Source organism: Lagopus muta, chromosome 7, assembly GCF_023343835.1.
Source record: "Lagopus muta isolate bLagMut1 chromosome 7, bLagMut1 primary, whole genome shotgun sequence".
Lineage (NCBI taxonomy): Eukaryota > Metazoa > Chordata > Aves > Galliformes > Phasianidae > Lagopus > Lagopus muta.
The window spans coordinates 10,456,898-10,478,803 of record NC_064439.1 but is presented as its reverse complement, the minus strand read 5'-3'; the positions used below and the strand labels follow the sequence as shown (position 1 = coordinate 10,478,803).

Sequence of the window (21,906 nt, the reverse complement as noted above, 5' to 3'; positions counted from 1 at the left end):
TAGACAGCAGTCTGCTTGACACAGGGACTGCTTCTTTACACAGACAGTCAACTATTTACTTGTGACATATGAAAGGTACTGACACAGAAATATTGCATATTTAAAATACTAAGCATAACTCAGTGCCGTGCAGAATAATGACTGGATTCTACTTAAATTTTATTGTTCTGACAGAGAGAATCCATTGCATGCAATCAATTAGGATTGTATGTTTGAAAAGATCTCTCTCCCTGCAAAGCTGCATAGTAGCATCAGGAATTATAAAATATTATTCTTTAATTTGTAAGGTCTCACAAACTCCAAAGTACTTTGTGCTTTGCAGGTTTAAGCGACTATTCCAGGTCAGCAGTTCCTAAATACCAGTAATTCATGAAGCCTTCTTCCACTGATAAGCAGTATAAAATCATTTGAGAAAGCAACTACTAGAGTGTAGTTTAAAGGAGTAAAACAGAAGGTTAAAAAAATAGAGAGAGAAAAGGTAGCCTAAAGCAGCAACTTCCTCACAAAGCAGAAATCTTGTCCTGTTTCATTCCTGTTCACAGGGAGCTATCTTCTTAAATATACCAAATAGCTCTTTTTTTTTTGAACTAGCAATCTTAATTTTTAAAAAGTCTTGTCAAATATCATTTTAACAATAATCAATGAATTAATGCAATCATTGTGTCTATAAATAACCTACACAGCTCCTTTTACATCTGTTTGACCACAGATCAGGAAAGAAACATCTAGTTAGTCTAATTTTGTTTTACTTTTGTGGACTAGTAAGGTCCAAGCACATCATTCCTGGAGAGATGCGTTCTTCTCCCAGACTGCTCAGCTGGTGCTGCAGGAGAAACAGGGCTGATTTTCTTCTGTCACATAGCACACAGTGTTATTTGCAATATTTTATTCACATCTGTGCACACATTCCTCAGCTACTAGCATACAGGAGAAAAAATGTCAAATCTCTTTGATCTCAGCAATCTACCATTATAAAATGGAAGCATTCAGTCATTAAATTCACATTGAGAATTAGAAGTTACTTAACAAGTAGAAAACTCATTATGGAAGAAAGTGCACTACTTGACTTATTCAACTACAACAAAACTTAACAATAAAGAAATAAAAATCATAAACTCATTACCTCTATATCAATATGGCTAGCAATACATAACACTACTTTTGCAACACTGAGCTTTTAAAATAACCTTATTTTTATTCTTTAATAACACAATCAATCTATTTTGGAAAAAAAAAAACAACACCTACAATCAAAAAGAACAAACTACCCACTAAAGAAAACTTCTACCCACAATGAAGTCTACCTACCTACATCCCTCTAAGTGTTGGTGTTTTACAGGAATCAGTCACTGTACCTCTCTCTCCTTCAGTCCTCCATCAGCTGTTCCAGTTACAGAAAGGAAGATGAGCTCTGCAATCAGAACTTTGAGTTAGCTGAAGGAATGATTCAATGCATTCTCCTCAGTGGCCTTAGGTTTGTTTTTATGCCCATTTTATGTATTGAACAGGGGTAAGGCCTGGGAGAAACAAGAATTGTAGAATGCCTTAGGTTGGAAAGGACCTTAAAGATCACCCAGTTCCAAACTTTTTGCCACGAGCAGGGTTACTACCCACCAACTAAGGCTGCCCAGGGCCCCATCCAGCCTGGCTTTGAGCACCTCCAGGAATGGGGCATCCACAGCTTCTCTGAGCAGCCTGTGCCAGCACCTCACCACCCTCTGGGTAAAGAATTTCTTCCTCACATCTAACCTAAATCTCCCTTCTTGGTTTAAAGCCATTCCCCCTTGTCCTATCACTATTAGACTGTGTAAAAAGAAGATGGTATGTCTGTACATCTAAAGTGGTAAGTATCTGGAATCTGGAGGACCTTCTAGAAGAAGGATATTATGGGGCTAAACATATTTTGAAATCTAAACTTTAACTTTTTCTTCCTTGAGAAGAACTGTAATCTGCTGAAATAAAATAAATACAAAATAAAAAATAAAAAAGCATTTGGAGCAGCAGTTGTTTCACTGTTTTAGACTTTTAAGTAATCAATGCTTCATACATGGTGACCATCGAATGTATCAGCCATGGCTCCTGCACTTCTTGGGGTATCTTTCCTACTAGCAATCTATCCTCAAAATTAACTTTTATTCCTTTTCCTCACCAGTCTCTGTTGTCCTAGCCATGTCTTTATTCAGGTTTGCTTCCTCATTGCAATTGTGGGAAACTGAAATAACTTAGTAAGGAAAACAATACCTATGTTAGCAGAAGCAGTAGTTTGATCTAGAACGAATGTTGAGATACACTTCCTTGTAAAACACACCTCTGATAAGATCTGATCTCCTCTCAGGCACCATGGTGTGCTTTACTGCCTCTACCAGATATGGATTGGCAAGATACAGCAACCTTGAAAATATCTCTAGGATTGTGTGTCACAAGGAGAGGTCTTCTGCAGCATTGTTTCTATGGGACTTTCTACCAGATACCTTGAAGGCAGGGTTAACAGGATTAAAAACAGGATCCAGAAGCACTATGTGAACACACCCATGAAATGAGGAGATAGGCAGCAGTGTGATACCAGTCTCCCCAGCCGGCTGCGAGGTGATGCAGCGCTGCCACAAGAGGTAGATGGGAAGCAGCCACAGAACACGATACTTTCCAGCAATTTTGCAAGTCCAAAAACTGGGAGGGAGAAGAAACCCCTAATTCTTCCAATTAACCGTAGTTAGCACAGATTGAGATCTGTGCTAAATAAACTCTTGGACAAGGCTGGCTTGACTTTTGGTCAAACAAAAGCATCTGCATCTCCTGGAATTCACCTCAGCTTTATGCAACAGAAGAGACGCTCCCTTAGATCACTCAGAGACCGTTTTTCTCAGCTCGCCTTAACAGAAGGAATTGAGGAAACACCCCTCCACGTTCCTAAAACCCTTCCGCGTCAGCTTATCGCTAGCTTTGGAAGTCACTCCTGCCTCTGCCCGCGGCAGCCGCTTCAAGAGCTGCGGCCAGCCGTACGCTGCTATCGCTGTGGTCTCAGCACCGCCGAAGGCAGGGACGGGCACGGCCGAAGCGAGTCGGAATCTCCCGCTTCCCAGCGGGCCCCACCCACGGCTCCGGCGGCCGTGAGGAGCCAAACTTCCTCGGGCTGGCGGGCGGCTCCGGGCCGCCTCCGCGCGCTCATTCGGAGCGGGTGACGTCAGGCGCGTCACGTGCTGCCCGCCGTCACGCCGCGCGCGGGGCGCCCCTCCGCCAATCCGGTGGCGCAGGTGCCGGCCGAGCGCGCCGTTCCGCCCGGGACCGCCGGCCAATCCCTTCCGCCGGCGGAGGAGGGACTTCCGCCGGGAGCCGGAAGCGGGTCTCTCATGCGAGCGGGTGGTTGAGTCTCGGCTCGGAGACGTTTCGGGCCCCGCAGCCGCCGCCGCCGCCTCCTACCCCGCACCCTCCCTCCCGCTGTGCTGCCGCCGCCCGCGCCTCGTCCCGGCCCCGCCCCGCTGCTCCGCTCTCCTCCTCCCGGCATCCGGCGGCGGCGAGGCCCCGGCGGCGGCGGCGGCGCGGCGAGAGGCCCCGGCGCCAGCGGAAAGCCCGGCGGTGGCGAGAGGCCCCGGCGCCCGGCGGAGACCCCTGCGCCCGCCCCTCTTCTCCCCGTTGAGGTTCGGCCCGAGGGCGGCGGCGGCTGCGACAGGTGAGCGCGAGGGGCCGCGGGGCCCATCTGCGGCGGGAGGGGAATGGCGGAGCCGGGGACTGCGGGCCCCTCCAGGGCCGCCCCTCGCGCCCCGGGGAGGCGGCCGGAGCCGCCATCTTCCTACCCGAGGCGGCTCCCGGGGGAACGGGAGGAGGAGGAGGAGGAGGAAGAAGGGAAGGAGGAGGCAGCCGCCGGCTCGGGGCCTGGCTGGCGGCGGGACAGGGCGAGGCGCCGGGCCCGGCCTCCTCGGCGACGGAGAGGCAGCCGTGGGAGCGCTGCCGTGAGGCCGGCGGGGTGCCGCGGGAGGGCGGGCCGAAGGCACCGCGACGCGGCCGTGACCCCTTCCCGAGGAGCGCGGCTGGAGCGAGGCGGGCGGTGCCAACCCCTGACGCGGAGCTGCGCCCCGAAGAGGTGAAGGGGCTGCGCCGGAGCCGTGCGGGTTACGGAGCGCAGGAGGAACCGCCGCACGGAGCGTGTTTTGCACCTGGGTTTCTCTTGTTGTTGGGCCTTTGCTGGCCGCTGCCGTCAAGTTGTTTTCACTCTCAGTTTCAGTTTGTGCAGATGCTCGAAATTACTACGTAGCTTTGCCCACTGTTTAGACAGATGCGTGCTTGCCAAACAATGTTGTACGAGATTCCTCCGTGGCAGATAAGTATAATTATTTATATTCTGCAGGTAATGGAATTGAGGCGAAGTGGTTAAGGCTTGCCTATGGCCACAGAAAGTGTTGGTTTCCAAACCGCCATTTAAACTTGAGTCACAGTTGGGGTGAAATTGTAGCAGTTCTGTTTTCCAGCCTCGTGTCTGGCTCTGGCCTGGTTTTGGTGGCCACATCTGAATCTTCAACGAAGTTCTTAGAGCAGTGCCTCAGGATCATTGCTGCAAAGCATTAACCTTTCACGTGGTTTAATTTTTATGTAAATCTTACCTGGTTTGAAAGGATTGGATAATTTTTAAAAGGTCAAAGTGTGTTTTGTTCTTTTTCCTAACTTGTTAGGATTTCACAACTCCAGGATTTTGATTTGGATCTGGAACTTTTTATCAGCTGAACTTTCACTTGTTTCCTGCTGACTTGGAAGCTGTTCTTCTAGTTAATTCTTAAGATATGGAACTAATCAGCTTATTCGCTCTGGCGATTAGAATGGCATTGATGTTTTCTATTGGATATTATGTGTTGTGGGCAGGGAACAGCAGAAGAAAAATAAGGTATGGCCTGATGTGGTGAATACAGAAATAGAGTGCTTTTTTATACATAATGTCTACAGGAAATTTTATTCTACTAGGTGTGCTGCCATTTTTATGGGTATGCAGTTTATGTAAATAGCCAAAATCAGTGTTGTGTTTAGTTGGTCTCATATCTGAAGAAGGAGTGGTATTCCTTGTTGCCGCTGAAATACAAGGTTTGTATAAATAAGTTTTTAGGAAAAATTTGATCTCTAGGATATTCCCAGATAAGTGATTACAAATTTTCTTAGTATTAAATTGGGTCCTTCCTTGTAAGTAATGTTCGGGAATAGGTTTATTTTTTCCCCTGTAATTCTTTTTATTGTGTGTGTCTGTTTACACATGTATGCCTTAAACGAACAGAGAGATCAGCCCAAGTGTGTTCTGTGTTGGTTGCTTTTTATGGCTTGCTCTAATACAAATATGCCTGTAGAAAGGCATGGGTGATTTGTGTGTAATATGTACATTTAAATCTGTGGCTGGAACTCAAATCTAGTTCAGTGCAGAGCAAGATGGTGGAGACCTCAGGATTTTGATTTCTTTTTAATTTCTTTTGAGATATGAAGTAAGTGATTACAGGCAATCTCCAACTTTGATATTTAGCTTCAAGTGAAATTAACTACTTTGTTTATTTTATTGAAGTGCAAAATAAATACCAGCTTACCTTTGTGTAATCTACGTGTGCTGGGGAGATATGCTGCTGTGTTTCTTAAGTAACATATCTGGCAGAGGTTTTCTTTTAGATTAGTAGCAAGCTTAATTGGCACAGCCATATGAGCTTCCTTAAATATTTAGTACATTGCCTACCAAAATGCACCTTCTAGATGCAGAAGAGATATTTCTCACCTTGGTGCGTGACAAATCTGAAGTGACAAGTAGTAATAAAGGAGTTGTAAAGAACAAAGTAATGGGGTGTAGAGCTTCCAGGAGTTTATATGTTTTTAAACCAGGTTGCTTTCTGGCTCTTCAGTGCTTAAAATGTTTAATTCTGTGATTCCTGTATACATATTTATCAGATTTGTAAAGATAACAGCTGGACGATACAAGTGAGTGCATGGAGCATTTGATTCATGCTTTCTGTTTGTGTTGGAAGAGGTGGGTTTATTCAAGGGCTGCGGCCTGACTGATTTTGAAGAACAGCATCCTTCTCTCGGAGATCTTTGAAAGAAGATGCAGAGGTGGCTGTCAAGGTATCTAGGGAATGTGGTGTCAAGAAGGCTGTCCCTGGTGCTCAGGAAAGGGCAGAAAAGGCCATGTGAAGAAAGCAAGGAAGCACAGTTTCAAACCTGGGGAATAGCAGCCTTTGGGAAGCGCAGTTTTTTGCATGTGTGTATGTGAGGATATGGTTTATGATGTAAGATGCTCGTTCTGTTAAAAGTGATCTATATAATAGGTATGTATCTTTCGATTCTTTAACATTTCCATGTATTGTGACGTCCTCAGACAACAGGTCACTGTAATTCTTAGAAATGACTGCGTTTATTCTTGCATGTAACTGTTAGTATTAAACTCACATGAGCCTTAAAACTATCCTGTAGTTTGCATTCAGAATGGGAACACAGGTGTGAGTGGAAAGGAAGGATGTTACAAAATTGAACGTTGTAAGGAAGAAAATTAACCCCTCCCCCTGCAGTTTTGTAAGAGGAAATAGTATGTGGAGAGCTGTGTAGAAGATGATTAAAAACTGCTATTGTAGTAAAAGGCTCAGGAAAGGGATTTAAGCAGTCGTGTTCCCTAAGCAAAGTGTGCGTGTGCTGAATCTAATATGTTTTATGACATAGATCTGTTTTATATGAGCTGGAGTGGTTAAAGAGCTAGCCAGCTGGATGGCTTTTCACAAGGTAAACCCAGTCATCAAATTAGTGAGGGGAAGATTATCTAAAACTCCAGGTTTAAAATAATACTTGTTTTATGTGATATTCTTGAGAAAGAAACTGCAAGCACACTCAATCCGCTCTTACAAAGAAGGAAATTGGAAATGTGAAGGCTAACTTTTCCAAAGCTTTTAGCCTTCTTGTGCTAAATTTGGGGCAAGCCAGTAAGTCATAACAGTAGAACCTGAAAATACTGAGCTTGTGAAGCACTTTATCTGAATATGAAACTAGCAATAGTGATATTTCAGCAGGTCAATAAAAGTAATTCGATGCTGCACGAACTGGATAATTGAAGACCCATTTCTGTTACAGCAGCATGTATTTCTGAGGTTTTGTCTGACAATACAAATTATCCTAGAACAGTAATTTTGAAGAAGTTTGTAGAAGTTGATTTTTATTTTGTTTGTACCCGCCATTCATTTACATTTAGCAACTTTCAAAGAGCTGTAAAAGAGAAATATTCTGTCAGCTGGTTCACAGCTCACGTATCTGAAGTTTTTGTGAAGTGTTGGAGCCAAGAATAGATCATCTGTTTTTTTCATTGGTCTTTCATGTTTGTTTGCTGTCCGTGCTGCTGCTCTGTGCCCTTTCCAAGGGGAGAGTGGCTTCCCCCCATTAGGAAGCAGGTGCCACAGAGTAATAGCTGCAGAGAACAGGGGTACTTAAATTAGGTGTGACTGTAACACGGCATAATTTTGTGATTAGGATAGCTGTGACAGCATTCTGTGATGTGTACTGCTGCAGGTATTTTGTGTCTGGCTATGTGTTTCAGGAACAGCAATTAACTCCAAAATAGGAAGTCTGACGGAGTTACCAGTATGCGGCCAGCTATTTAGCCTAGAACATTGCAGAGAATTGGGGAAATGCTGTTTGGACGCCCTGATGAATCACCAATTTCTTTGAGCCTTAATCTTTTCTAACACTCATTTGCAGTGGAGGGCTGGGCTGCGCGTATTCTGGATCCTGTCAGTCCAGCTCCTTAATGGGTAGCTGAATGATGTAATACAAAAGGAATCATTCGTTCATAAGCTGAATGGATTGCCGCCGCCTCTGTGCTTCCAGCAGCTCTGTTGTCCGCATAAGGCTATTGGCATGTAAGGAGCTGGTGTCCCCAAAAGTATATCCTACAGAGAAGGTTTGTTCAGGATACCTTTGTATCATAGCCATCTCACATTCAGTATACGTATGTACAGCTGCTGTACCTTAAGCACAACTTTGGGTTTTGGATGGATGTACATGGAGACAGATACAGGATGTCTGCATATATCTGCCATGGTAGCTTGTGGCGTTAGACTTAGAGAACCTTTATCTCTCAGGGACTTCTTGGAAGTCCTTACCGCTTACACTGTTAAAACTGCACGTAAACTGATAGCAATGTAAAGACTTAAGAAATGAGTCCTTCAGATGCCGTCAGTAATTCATGTGGAACTTCTTCAGGAATGTACTGTGTTATGAGCACAGTTGTGGGACGTCGCTTTCCATCTGAAGCTTACTTCTCAAGCTGTGATGGGCTTCTTCTGGCAGAGCACAGAGGGTCGTTGTTGGTGGTGCAGAGTCCGGTTGGAGGCCTATAACTAGCGGTGTTCCTCAGGGGTCTGTGCTGGGTCCGGTCTTGTTCAACATCTTCATCAATGACCTTGATGAGGGGATAATGGCCACCCTCAGCAAGTTTGCCGATGATACGAAGTTGGGAGGATTGGCTGACACACCTGAAGGCTGTGCTGCCATTCAGCAAGACCTGGATAGGCTGGAGAGCTGGGCAGAAAGAAACCGGATGAGGTTTAACAAAAGCAAGTGTAGAGTCTTGCATCTGGGGAGGAATAATTGCATGCACCAGTACAGGTTGGGGGATGACCTGCTGGAGGGGAGCTCTGCGGAAAGGGACCTGGGTGTCCTGGTGGACGACAGGTTGGCCATGAGCCAGCAGTGTGCCCTTGTGGCCAAAAAGGCCAATGGCTTACTGGGGTGCATTAAAAAGAGCGTGGCCAGCAGGTCAAAGGAGGTGATCCTCCCCCTCTACTCTGCCCTGGTAAGACCTCATCTGGAGTACTGCGTCCAGTTCTGGGCTCCCCAGTACAAAAAAGACAGGGATCTCTTGGAAAGAGTCCAGCGGAGGGCCACAAAGATGGTGAAGGGCCTAGAGCATCTCCCCTATGAGGAAGGGCTGAGTGAACTGGGTCTGTTCAGCCTTGAGAAAAGGAGACTGAGAGGGGACCTGATCCAGGTCTATAAATATCTAAGGTGTGGGGGGCAGAATGGCGAGGCCGGACTCTTTTCAGTGGTGAGTGGAGACAGGACAAGGGGAAACGGCCAGAAACTGGAGCATAGGAAGTTCCGCACAAACATGCGCAAGAACTTCTTTACAGTGAGGGTGACGGAGCACTGGAACAGGCTGCCCAGGGAGGTGGTGGAGTCTCCTTCTCTGGAGATGTTCAAGACCTGCCTGGATGCCTACCTGTGCGACCTGGTGTAGGGAGCCTGCTTTGGCAGGGGGGTTGGACTCGATGATCTCTGGAGGTCCCTTCCAACCCCTACAATTCTGTGATTCTTGCAAGTCAGTTTAAATACTGAATCGTTATATATTTAAAGTTTTTTCACATTCTCTTACACAAGGTATTTTCTCTTTGCTTAATTAATTCTCCCTCAATTTCATACTGGTTCTGCCCTGCTAGACTCTGGAAATAAGTGACAGTGGAGAAGTATTAATACTTTATTGAGGACATTTGTGAGACAGATTCCATCTGTCCTGGTAATGATGTTACAGGCTCACGTGACAAAATTGCAGACTTCTGTTATTCCATGAAAGATATTTCTCTGCGGATCGAACCTTCTGCATCTATTTTCAAGTATTTTATTATTGTAGGATGTCAGTGAGGAGACTCAAGAAATGAAACATTACCTAAATAGCAGCTGTATCAAGGGAAAAATATTTAACCATTTGGTACAGCTCACTTGTCAGAAACAGCAAAATGCTTGAGAAACCTGCCAGCAAAGTCTGTTGCTGGCTTTATGGGTTTGTTTGCTGTCAGTGTTGGTATGCATAAGCGTAGTTTTACAGGTTGTGATGCTGTTACAGGTTGCCCCACAACAGAGGCTCGCTCTGACTGTTGTTCAAATAAGGAACTGATGAATCAACAGGACAATGTCCAAAGTGGCTTGCTTTTTCACAGCCTGACGCTGGAGGTTTATGCTAAAATGTTCTGAAGTGTTCAGCTGGTTTCTGACTTGTGCTCTAAGAATTAGAAAACAGCAAAACTGAGTAGTGCATCAGGGCACAGCTACTTCAAGCACCGAGTATCAAAGCTTAGCAAGTTGCTGCCTGTACGTCAGAATTTGCAGACTTATCTCTGAGTTTCATTCCCATTCACTGTTGTTGCTGCCCGATGGATAGGGACAGAGAATGATCAACATGCTGCTGTTTAAAGCAGCAAGGCAAACAATTTGAGCAAAATATCACTGCCTCTGTTGGAGTGTCTCCAGGATCATAGGTCTGTATTCCTGTTCCTGTTTAAAGCTTAATGTCCAATTATTTCAGTACCTGTCTGAAAGGCTTGGGCTGGGGGAATCTTGTTTTTATGAGCCTGTTGCAGTTTAGTTTATTGAGTGTTTTGTTACAAGTATAATCATATGAATTAACATTGTGTGTTTTAATTGTTTGGATTCAAGGTATCAGTGGAATTTATAGGAAGGTCTGTTCTCTGTTATTTTGACTTGCAAGGAAGGATTATTGTGCTTAAATCTGAGCTCCAGTACTGGAACAGTCTATCCTCTAACAGTGAGTCAAAACCTGAATTACCTGTAGTTTTGATTGCAGTGATACTCTGAGAAGGTGGGATGCTACAACTTTGAACAAATGTGCACCCAGTAGGTGACAGATTTTAGTACAGTGGTCCAAAAGTAAGCAAAAGTCAGTTCAACTTGTAGTGGATGATGGTAACTTCTGTCTAAAGAAGTAATGTGAAAATTACTGGATTATTTGGGTTAAATTCTATTTTTGGCAAAGAACTGAATGAAATAATCACCGGCAAAAACATTGACTTCCTCTTACTATTATAGAGTCTTAAAGTTAAGTGATGCTTCTCCTGTAAGTAGTTTGATTTCACTTTAGCTTTGGTCTTGAACATGTTTCAAAACATAAACCAACACATTTTATGTAAATGAATGCCTTTCAAGTCATCTGTAGCAAACTCCAAAGCTTGCAGGATGTACATCCTAGTTTGTAAGTTTTGCAGAATTGTTTATTAAAATAACCTTTCCATACTCAGTGATTATTCTGTACATTCCTTTTGGAAGAAAACTTGGTATTGCACCTTTTCTTCTTTACTGTAATCATTCATGCCTTGTTTGGCTCCACATATGCCTTCTTGGACTTCAGGTAGGAGCAATTCCTTTTCTGTCATGGTTTCTAAGACCTTTTTTGCTGACGATGTATTGTAACAGCACTGAAACAGCTGTTCTGGTGGTATGCATCAGTTCTTGTCTGGATTTCTAGGTGTACATGTATTTGCATCTGAGCTCCTTGGTTTCAGATCTCAGCTTCCCTGAATTAGGCATGCATTGTATGTTTCAAAAATATGATGATAAAGACCTTAAACGTAGCTTCAAAGCTTGTTTGTGCTTTGAATTACTCTTTAAGTGTCCTGGAAGCTCTTAATGCAGTGTCCAACCTCCAGTTTCTTAAGCACAGCGCTGATTGCAGACTTGAAACATGAAATCTAAACAATAGCAGTATGGTAGTTCTAAGATAAGTCTTCTAAGACTTGTAAAAGGACGTCAGACTTCTAGCTTTACCTTTGGGACTGCCTTAAGAGCTGACTTTAGAGCTTCAAGTGATGTTTTTGGACATTCATAATGACAAACTGCATCTTCTCTTACCAACTTCCAGGTTCTGAAGAAGATGCTGTCTGTAAAATTTTGCCTGGCAGGTCTGAAAGGAGTAGTTACTTCTTTTGCCTTTGAGAACTGTACTGCTTGGAGTCGCTCACAGATTTGTAGCACCGCATGATATTGGCCATTTTTGCTTAGCAGTGAAAAGAAGTATGCGGAAAACTAAAAGATCATATTGGTAAATAAGGAGGAGGAACATCCAGTAATTGAAACAAGGAAGTTCATTGTTCCCAGCATTGCTAAACTGACATTCTTCATGCACAACCTTTAACTTGCTTCCTCTAAGCAAGAGCTGAAGCAGTTGGTACTCTGTCATGTGTCATCTCCTGAAGACTTAATTTCTTTGAAGAGCTGGAACAGGCCGAACAGCACATCAGTTGCTGCGCCTTAGCTTTAGAAATTTGAGCCTGCTGTTAAGATACTGTAGAGCTTTCCCTTGTTTTAGGAAATAGATGCAATTCATAAAACCACAGGTCTGTTTATGATGGGACTGCCATCTGGAGTTGCTGGGAGTTCATTAGCCAGCAAAGTTTGGTATCTTTTCCAATTTTCATTCTATTCCAGGATCGATTTCAATGCCAGAATGAAAATTGCCTGTCACAGTGAAAGGGCAACAGTTTCTGTGAACTTTATCGCTGTGTATGAACTTGTAGCATAGCTAAGTGTTGCTTCCTTCAGTTGTGGAGTAGGAATATTAATCTCTCCAACTTCCTTTTAACAGATACTTTAAAAGAAGAGACAACCTTCCACTAAATGAGAGCAAACCAGCTATGCTGGGAGGGAAGGTTAGCAAGGAAGTGTATCATTATGCACAATAGTATCCTTGCACTGTAATTTTTTATCTGTACATGAAAGAAGATAAGACAGACTTGGTATCTGGAATGCCTGAGTAAGCTCACTAGCTCGGAATAATATGGCAGAACGGGGAACTATAGGTTATAGGAGAAATATCTGAGAAGCCTTCACATGGCTTTTTCTGGTGGTTGTGTTAATCTCTTCATTGAAGTGTTGGCTATGGGAAGGACTAACATAGGCTGAAGATATTTGGAAGTTTTTGTAAAGTTTATCTTATTTTAAATAGATTGGAGTTCAAGTCACCATCTGGTGTTCTGAATATGCTTATTTAAAAATAGTACAGAAATGAAAATAACAGTGTTTCATGAAATCCACAGGCACTAGCAGTTACCAACTTCTGCCCTGTCCACTCCAGGGGAAGCATCAGTTTTGTTTCCGGTTCAGTTTATTGCTCCTAGTCAGTTGTGCTGGTCTTCTGCTTTCCTCATGTACAGAGGTGTTGTGCAATTGCTAATTTGTGTGACCTCAGTGCAGACGGGCAGTGTGGATGATGATGGTTGGTGATTAATTAGATGAGGATTTCTGTTTGATGGTGCTAAACTTCAGAAACGTATTTTTGTGATGCTTTCCTAATGTCTGCATTAAAGGAAAAAAAAATCTGTATCAGTGCACAGTGTTTGATATTAAAAACACTAGTGCTGCATTAAAAGCCTGGAATTTGTAAGCATAGACATATGTGAAGTTGTTGAGAAGCTCTGTCTTTCAGAGAAGAATGCAATTAGCCTATGGAAGATCACACCAAAGCATCTACAGTTAATATTTGTGTAGCAGGTAAACAACTTCAGCAGTGAAGTTTCTATATTAAACATTCCAACACATTTTATTTGCATGACCTCAGGTTTGACTTACATTTGCAGATCAGGATCCCAGCACACTGGACACTGCACAAGATAGGCTGTTGCTTCATAGCTCAGCTGTACGTAACAGGTAAATGCGAATGGGTGGGAGCATCCCAAGAAATGAGTGAGTAGTGCGTTAGGATAATATATGATGCCTGTGCTTTGATGAAGGCCTCATTAGTGGGCTTCTCTTGTCTGTAGTTCCATATATATTTAAAAATATTGTGGATGGAGCGAGCTTCCACCTTGCTCTACAGCTTCTTTTAATCCATGTCAGCTATTAATTTCTTTTATTTTTTTTTAAATACTTGGGCACTATTTTGGCTGGCTGTTCTTAGAGAATTATGTGAAAACTTAGTTTTCCTCCTCTGGCTCATTTAACGCTTCTGGTGTCATACACATTGGAAGCAGAAATCAGGTATGGAATGCTGTGGAGAATGAGGAGTCTGGAGCTCCAGGCTTGTCCTGCTGGAGGTGAGCGGAAGAATAGTTGACCTATGTTAAGGCTTGGATGGTGGTTTTTTTTTTGGTTTTGTTTTGTTTTGTTTTTCCCAAATGAAAGGAGCAATGGTTTGTATTGATCTGTTCTTTCACTCTTCTTCAGCACAGGCATTCTGCTAGGATTCCTTCTGTCAGAATTCTGCAGCTGTTTCTTGTATTTGGATCTTTTCTTGCTTTTTTTTTTTCTTCTCCTGGGAGAGGGGGAAGAAAAAGAGAAATGTTGGGAGATGAGTTGGTGGTCAAAAGCTGACCAAAGTTAGTGACTGTTTTATTGGAAAATCATACTTTGAATTACTTAACGTAATTTGCTGGAGTGGCAAATTTCTGATCACTTTCCTGAGGATGAAATGCAGGATTTTGGTAGGCCTTGGTAATGAGTGTAGTATTTGGAATTCTGTAGTTGAAAGCATTCCCTAGATAAGAAGTACCAGCTTTAGAGAATGGGCTTGTGGAGCTTTGTGATCAGAAATCCTTTCTGTAAAGGTAACATTTCACCTTTCAAAATTATTGTGGTTTGGCTGAGCTAACAAGTTGAACCTTGCCAGTTGAGGGATTGATGAGATAATGCACAGTAGGAAGAGTGTAGAGTTTGTTTTAATTAAGTTTGGTACTTGAAATCTGATTTAGAAAGAAATCTTACCTGACATACAGTAGTTATATTAGAAATAAAACATGCAGCTGTATGGATAACCTGCAGGGTGTGTACTGTAAGTCCACTTAAAGTGAAGAAAACAAGCTTGTGGCTTGGTGATGGATGTGCTACGTAGAGCAACTCCAGTTAATTAATACTCTGGATTTTATGTTGTGTGCTTCAGTCTGCAGTCAGGAAAGTGCTGCTTCAGATGTGAAAATTGAGAACAAGCTGTAAGCAAGCTTAAAATTGCTCGTGACACAGTGTCACTTCTCTTTAGGGCACAAGTACCCTTACAGGCACAAGAACTTCTTCCCTGTGTATTATTCCTGATCTAGTGGACACTCACAGCACTCTAAAAAGACAAGTTTTCTTAGATTATATTCTATGAAAGAAGTGATGCATTGCATTTCTGGGGAGGACGTGTTCCATAGGCTCAGTTCTGTTCTTTGACTCTTACTCAGGTGTATGCAAGACACCTGCATGTAAAACCTGTCGTCTTGGTGTGCAAGAGGATTGCAGAAATTAGGATCCCCTTCAATGAATGGATTTCCTTTTAGGTATGTGCATTTAAAATACGGAGAGTAAAAGACTAGATTTAAATAGCAGAATTGTTTGTTGGTGATGGTTATCTCCTCATCTTGTGTGTACTGTCAGAATGTTTTTTCTTAATGTTTTGGATTAGATGAGTTAACAGGGCTGAATGTTCATGCACATCCCTCTAATCTTGCTATTGACTGAGAGACATTTTCATATACCTCTGTATAGAACTCTTATTTGCTGGTCTCAGGTTTCTTTGACATTTTATCACCTTTGTTGAGTAACTTGCTATGTTGTGTCTCTTGGGCAGCTAATTACTGCTAACGATATGAATTTCTATACTTGCAGCGTAATCAGTTCTAGTGTGCAGTGTCTGTGTTTGTGTTCAAGTTAGGATCAGAAGGCATAGTACAGAAGTGATTTCCAGTCTTATCCTGAAGCCTAGTGCAGAAATGCTTGATAAATCTAGTGGTTCCTTTGCATAGCTGTTCTTCTTGAAATTTCAATCATCCTTTGAGGAGAGACTACATTTGAACAGATAATGGAATTGCAGGATAGTTTTGGAAGCTATCAACTACATCAAGAACAAAAAGCTTTTGTTTGTTTGTTTGTTTTTAAAAACAACTTATGAAGCAGAGGAAACATCTCTAAACTCCTCAAAACAGTTGCTTTCTGGTGCAGAATGTGCAAAAAATACAGCCTTAAATTCTAGATGGTCTGTCTGGAGCTCTGTGTCTTGCTAAGAGTGTGTTCTTGAAATGCTTTCATGTGCCAGCTGTCCTGTTGTGGGTTCACCTGCTGCGGGGCTGCACGCGTTCCTCTGCGAACCCCACATTTCTGCACTGTTTTGGGTTCTTCCTTGGGAGTGCTTGGGCATAAGCCCTTTTCTTGGCAGGAAGGAAAAAATGAAGAAACTCAACGCCTTCCAGCAGTCGTGTTGGCACTTGCACTGGATGTGTGCGTGTTCTGAAGCCTTCATCCGGCAGACTTTGATAACGTCTGGGCATGTGGTCAAACGAGGCTCCAGAGGTGAAACTTTCAACTTTCCCCCTGCTGTTTAGTTAATTAGCAGTTAAACAAATCGAGAGCCCTGTGCTGATTTTTAAAATAGTAGCGTATTCAGTATTGAACTTCTACAGACACATGCTGTGACTATTTATGTCATGTCAGCTTTTTAATTGCAGTTGTGTAATACAGGGTTTACATCTTACGTAGTCAGGATGATGATTGCACAAATTGCCACCAACGGATGTGCTTTGCGTTGTTGGATTTGTTTTTTAATGGATATTTTGTCTGCTTTAGTAATGTAACCACTTAATAGTATATTTTCTTTTAAATAATACTGTGTCCTGGAACATCACTTGTTGCATCTGATGGTGTGAAAAAAATTTCCTGTTTTGAAAGAAAAGATGGGAATCTGAAATCTACATAGAATCCTATCCTGGGATTTTAGTGAGGACCATCAGAATGATGATGCTTTATGTGGCTACCTAATCTGCAGAGTGGTATCACTTGTCCCATGCAGTGGGATGGTGGTGCAACTCTGACATTAGCAGTTGAAATTTTTCTTGGAAAGCCTCCTAAAATGAGTACAAATTTGCAAGCTCCAATTTTTAACACTTCTCAGCACTGAGATGGAGGGAAACCTGCAGCCGTTAAGCCAAAATTTGCTAATTTTTCTTGGTGTTTTATCAACATTACTACCCTGGATATGGTAGCAGCTGGAGTGAGAATGTCATTAACTCTTACCACATTACGTATAACTTTAGGTACTCAAAGCACTTGTGAAACTAAGAAAAGTTGTTTTTTTTGTTTTTTTTGTTTTTTTTTTAAATGGGAGCTAATACATTAAATCAATAACATGCTTCTAGAAGGGGATGTTATTTCTCATCATCAGTAATCAGCTAAGTCTGAAGTCATCTGCTAAAACTAAATGCTGTTTCTCAATCTCTTAGGTCATGGAAGTATAAGGCAGTTTTATGGCATATTAGGAAGGTGAGATTAGTGTTTCCGTTCTCCATTCAATACCTGGCTTCTGCTTTCAAGCTTACAATAGAGTCCATAGTTTATGTATCTACCTTAGTTATCAGCAGATTTAAGATTTTTCTTACAGCAATAAATCAGCTATGTGCTAGCCTTGGCAGGTGCTGGAACTCTTTTCAAGGCTGAAGTCAGCAGCACTTCTGCTTGCTTCTCACAGTCCTCACAGGTGCTACAGGGGTGTGAGAGATGGTGAGAAAAGTATGTGAGCCCTGGCAGTGGGAAGAAGGCTTCTGGCTACAACCAAGTTTGTTGTGAAGCTTATGCTGAGAAGTGCACCTCTGTTTTGAAAATTGCTAAGGCTTCCTCATGTTGCTGGAAGAGTGTTTGTGCGTTAGCCTTGTGAGGAGTTTATCTTAACCCCTGTTCAAAGTTTCTAAAATATTTGTGAGGAAGAGTTGTCTGCAACACCAAACTAAAATCTATTTTTGTTTTTGCTTGCTGGAAGAGCAATGAAAAGATCTTTTATCCTAGCGAGCTTTTTTGTTTTATGGTGTTGCTGTTTGCAATGTGAATGTTGGTTGTCAGCACTTGCATTTGTAAATCGCTTTTTAAGGGCTGATTACGCTGGGCTGAAAGTTGGCAGGCAAGATCTCAGCCCTAGAGCATTATTGTGAGTTTTGCATGTTTTTAAATAACAGATCTATCTGGCTGGCTTGATGGAGAGAATGCATGCTGCTACTCATACCTTTGTAACTGTGGGCAGCAGAACAGACTATGTAGAAGCATGCTTAGAATACGAGTTTAAATAAAATAGACTGCTTGTAATGAAAGCAGAGGTGTGAGGGGATCGCGGTTGCGCCTCCTGGAGTCTGGGGGCATTCAAAGAGGTGCTGTAGCAATTCTCAGTGCTCTGTAACAGCTGAGTGGATGTCTTCTGAGATGTTCCCAAGGTTGTGGTGTGTGTGGATGCGCTGTGTGCCTGTAAATATCTTCATGTAGTTGAACGTTAACTCTGCCAGTGCTCCAGGATACCAGAAGCTGAACTAATGTGCAGTGTAAAGGTTAGTCTGATGTTGGCATCATAATGACACACACGTGTTGCTTTTGGATAAGAACAATCCCAGCTGCAGTTACTGAGGCATCCATACACGAATGGTCCTGTGGTTCTGTACCTGTGTAGGCATCCCATGGAGCACCTTTAGATATGATAGGATGCTTATAGCAAGGTGCACTCAATTTTGTCCATAAAGAATCAAGCTCATGGCTTTTCAAAAGTTCTTTTTGTTTGTGAAGATGATTATAGGTGTTTGAGGGAAACCAGTTCCACAAAAGCTGGAACGTGTGCTACCACTGTTCATCAGACCCTTCCCTTTTGTAGCTGCTCAGATGTAGCACTGCTGGCCAAGTGCCCACAGGGACAGATTCAGTATGTAGACCTGTAAAGAGTCACTGTGCCTATCATCTTTGTTCAAATGAAAAATCACCTGTTAATACACGCTTTGCCCTTCCTGATGCAATTAGCAATATAGCAGACTGAGTAGCGTGATAGTTTGAGGAATAATAAGGGCTTCATGGCTGAATTTTTTTTTTCCAATTAAAAAACCACAAACATGTTTTCACTTGTCTTGTAATCTTTGAAGGTTAAGTGTCTTGCCAACTTGGAATCCAAGTTCAGACTGCTTTTATAAGCTGCAGTAAAATCTATTCAGCTTCTCTAGGACCAGGAGCTGGAAGTAAGTGTGTGTGCCTTAAGAGGAACTTTGCTCTTGAGTTAGTGTAAGCAAAGTTGTTCAAGTTGACTAATTATTCAATGATCAAATGGCAAGCCAGAAATAAGAGGACTTTTTTGCTCTGCCACAGGGATTGCTCCCTTACGTCACGTAGGGTCTGCTGAGCTGCAGGCTGGTCTCCCACTTACTGCAGCACTATGTGTTTGTGCAAGTGTACAGCTGACCAGCTAGCCTGTCTGTTAAAGTGGTGGACAAATTAACTGCTCAGTGGAATGAAAATGCTTATTGCTGTGTTAAAATGCCACATTTAACTTGCAATTTTGACTATTGAATTACCATCAAGAGAGGATAAACTATCTTCTAAACTATCGATCCTCATCTGTAGTTGCTATCACTACCGAATACTGAATCTCATTTCTGTAAATAATTTTGTGTATGAAGATATTTATAGTAGCATCAGTATTAATGAAAAACTTGCTAAAAACATCCTGTCAATAGCCTTTACCACTTAGTTATTTTAGGGTTTTTATTTTTCCCCCTCTCTGTGAAAGAACACTGCTTTTTTTCCACAGATGCTTTATTCTCTGACATGATAGTCATGGAAACCTGCTGTCACACAGGTTTCATGCTGTAGGAGACTGGCAAGTGGCGGAAACATGAATGAGACTAACTTTCCAGCACGATGCATGAAGTCATATTGAAGCACAGCACAGTGGATGGGATTTTACAGCAGAGCACTTGACATCTTGAGGACCTTAAGCATCCTGACATACTAAAATGCACATAACTGCAAAGGGAACTCCCTTATTCAGGATCTTTCAGTACTGTGTACCCACCAGTAGAAAGGCAATAGCTGGTCACTGTTGAAAGGATAGAACTTAAAAGGCAGGTTGAATATCTAGTTTGAACAGGTTATAATAGTATTTCACTTGTTTGAAGAAATGTTTTGATGGAAATGATAGAAATGCAACTTACCAATAATGCAAAACCCATATATTTATTGAAGTATTTTTTTCCACAAGGTCAGTGGTTTTTGTGTGGAGTGTACCACATCAAATATGTTTAAGCAGTAAGAAAGAGCAATCCAAACAAAGTCACCTGGAGTCCAGACGTGGTCTGTGATAAGGGTCGTGTGTAAGCTCATCTGAAGGTCTTCTGAAGATCAGTAGAATGATGCACTATTCTTACTGCAACTTCAAGTTTCTCTTTTAAACCACCAGTAATGGGAACATTGCAGTCATCTGTTATCTGTCAAGTTGACTATCAACTTACCTACTTTCAGCCAAAATTAACGATTTAGCTGAAAATTTTGTGCTTGATGGCTGCTCAGCCAAAGTTTTGCAGGGCATATGTGTACTGGAACTTTATTCATTTTGTTGGCATCACATGGCCTTAGCTTTTTTTCCTGCCTCTCTCCGTGGATTTACAAAGTACTGGTGCTACAGCTATGTACCCAGAACGTGCTGAGCCTGGAAGGGAATGTGAATATGAGATAATCAGGTGGTGCTGAGACATGTTAGGAAGTACCTTGATTTGGGGATCGACATGCAAAGTGTATGATGTTATTACTGACCGAAACGTAGCAGTTTCTGTAGAGTTTAGCTGGTGGATGTAACTAAAGCACATGCCCACAATTAGTGCAAACAGCAATGTAGATCATGTAGAGTGAGCACAATGCGCAAGTCTTGTTTCCTTTTTAGAAAAAAAAATCTGAAATTTTAAGACACTAAAACCAATTTATTTAAAGAACATTAACAGGAGCTTTTAGCAGAAAGCTTAGACACCTTGCTCAGTGTTAATGTGCATGCAGCTTCCCACGCGTGGGTTTGAACAGCACAGAATTGTGCTATTTAATACTTGCTTTCAAAAAATTGCTTTCACCCTCTTTAGGACTTTTAGTTATTTAGTAATCTACAAGCATCCCAAATGAATTCCAGACTTTCTCCCATTTAGGCTGTGTATGTGTGGGCCAGGACAGTTCTTGATTTCTTTTTCCTTTGCTTTTCTTGTGTATTTAATTTCTCCCATACGCAAACAGCTTCTCATTGAAGTCGAGGGGTAGGATGTTCAAACAGAACAAACTAAAACTTCAAGCGTTTGAGTGATGTGCGTATTGTTCTCTTAAAAACATGTTTTTCATGTGTTGACTTCTTACATCGGTAGCATGGAGTGATGTTCAGCTGTTTATCTAAGCTGGGTGTTTAGTCCTGTCTGGAGTGTCAGCTTCTCTGTAACAGTGTTGAGAAAACAGCTCATCTTCAGAATGACTGTAGTACGGATGCTTGAATTGGTTTGTTGCATAGATAAACAGTATAATTTCATTTGAAAAATTTAGGATGCACTAAAGCTGTTGCATGAAGGACTTTTGCTGTTGTCCTTTACAAAATATAGTGTAGCATGGATTCACTGGGAGGGCATAAAGCCATGCATTGACTGGAATATGTTTTATCTTTAGCAGTCCAGGTATCATAAAAGGAGTTCATGCGACTAAGGAGTAACTGTACTGCTGTGTTCAGTGTATTGCAAAATCTTTAGTTCTAGGAGAATATATAAACAAAAAAGCATATTAGAGCTTGTTTGTAGTCCTTATAGAGAAGAAATATTAAAAAATTACCCTGATTTACCTCCTGCTGTTTACTTTTTGAGACTTTATAATTCAGATAAGCTTTTCCTTTTCTTAATGACTAAGTCTTTTCTAAAATAACACTATTAAATAATGGCCTCAAATTTCAAAGCTGAGCCACTCAGACATCCAACCCTATTCATTTCTCCACTTGTCAAATCAAATAAAATAACATTTTAGGATGATGGAGCAGAACAACTTGTTGAGCATTGCTAATATAGCAGAAGTGTTGTAACACGCTTCCTACAATTTGTGAAGATTAAGCGATTGTCAGAGTAGTAGTAGAAGACAAAGGCTGGTTTGTGACTGGAATGCTCCTTAGTAAGTTAAGTAAATGTACCAAGAGGTGTAAAGAAGGCGTGATTTGAAAACCAGTCTGAATAATTAAGGTGAGAATGAAATTAAACTTTTCCTCCTGGAATTTCCCTACCCAGCGTGATGTGAGTGTTCTGCTTGTTGCTCATCTGCATTCCAAAGGCTGCCAACTGCTACGAGCTTCATGCCCTCTGCCACAACATTTTTCCCCAAACACATTACTGACTACGTCAGAGT

At 42.1% G+C, this 21,906-nt stretch overlaps 1 protein-coding gene across 1 annotated transcript in view; it reads left to right on the top strand.

Annotated features, from left to right (window-relative positions):
- Window positions 1-15,821: 15,821 nt before the first annotated feature.
- The window catches only part of LARP4B (La ribonucleoprotein 4B), a 41,066-nt gene continuing 34,981 nt past the window's right edge, over window positions 15,822-21,906 (top strand). Inside the window, exon 1 of the mRNA XM_048950671.1 lies at window positions 15,822-16,047. Within this exon, the coding sequence (XP_048806628.1) occupies window positions 16,024-16,047 (24 nt within the window). The 5' untranslated portion in view covers window positions 15,822-16,023. The remainder of the gene's footprint in view (window positions 16,048-21,906) is intronic.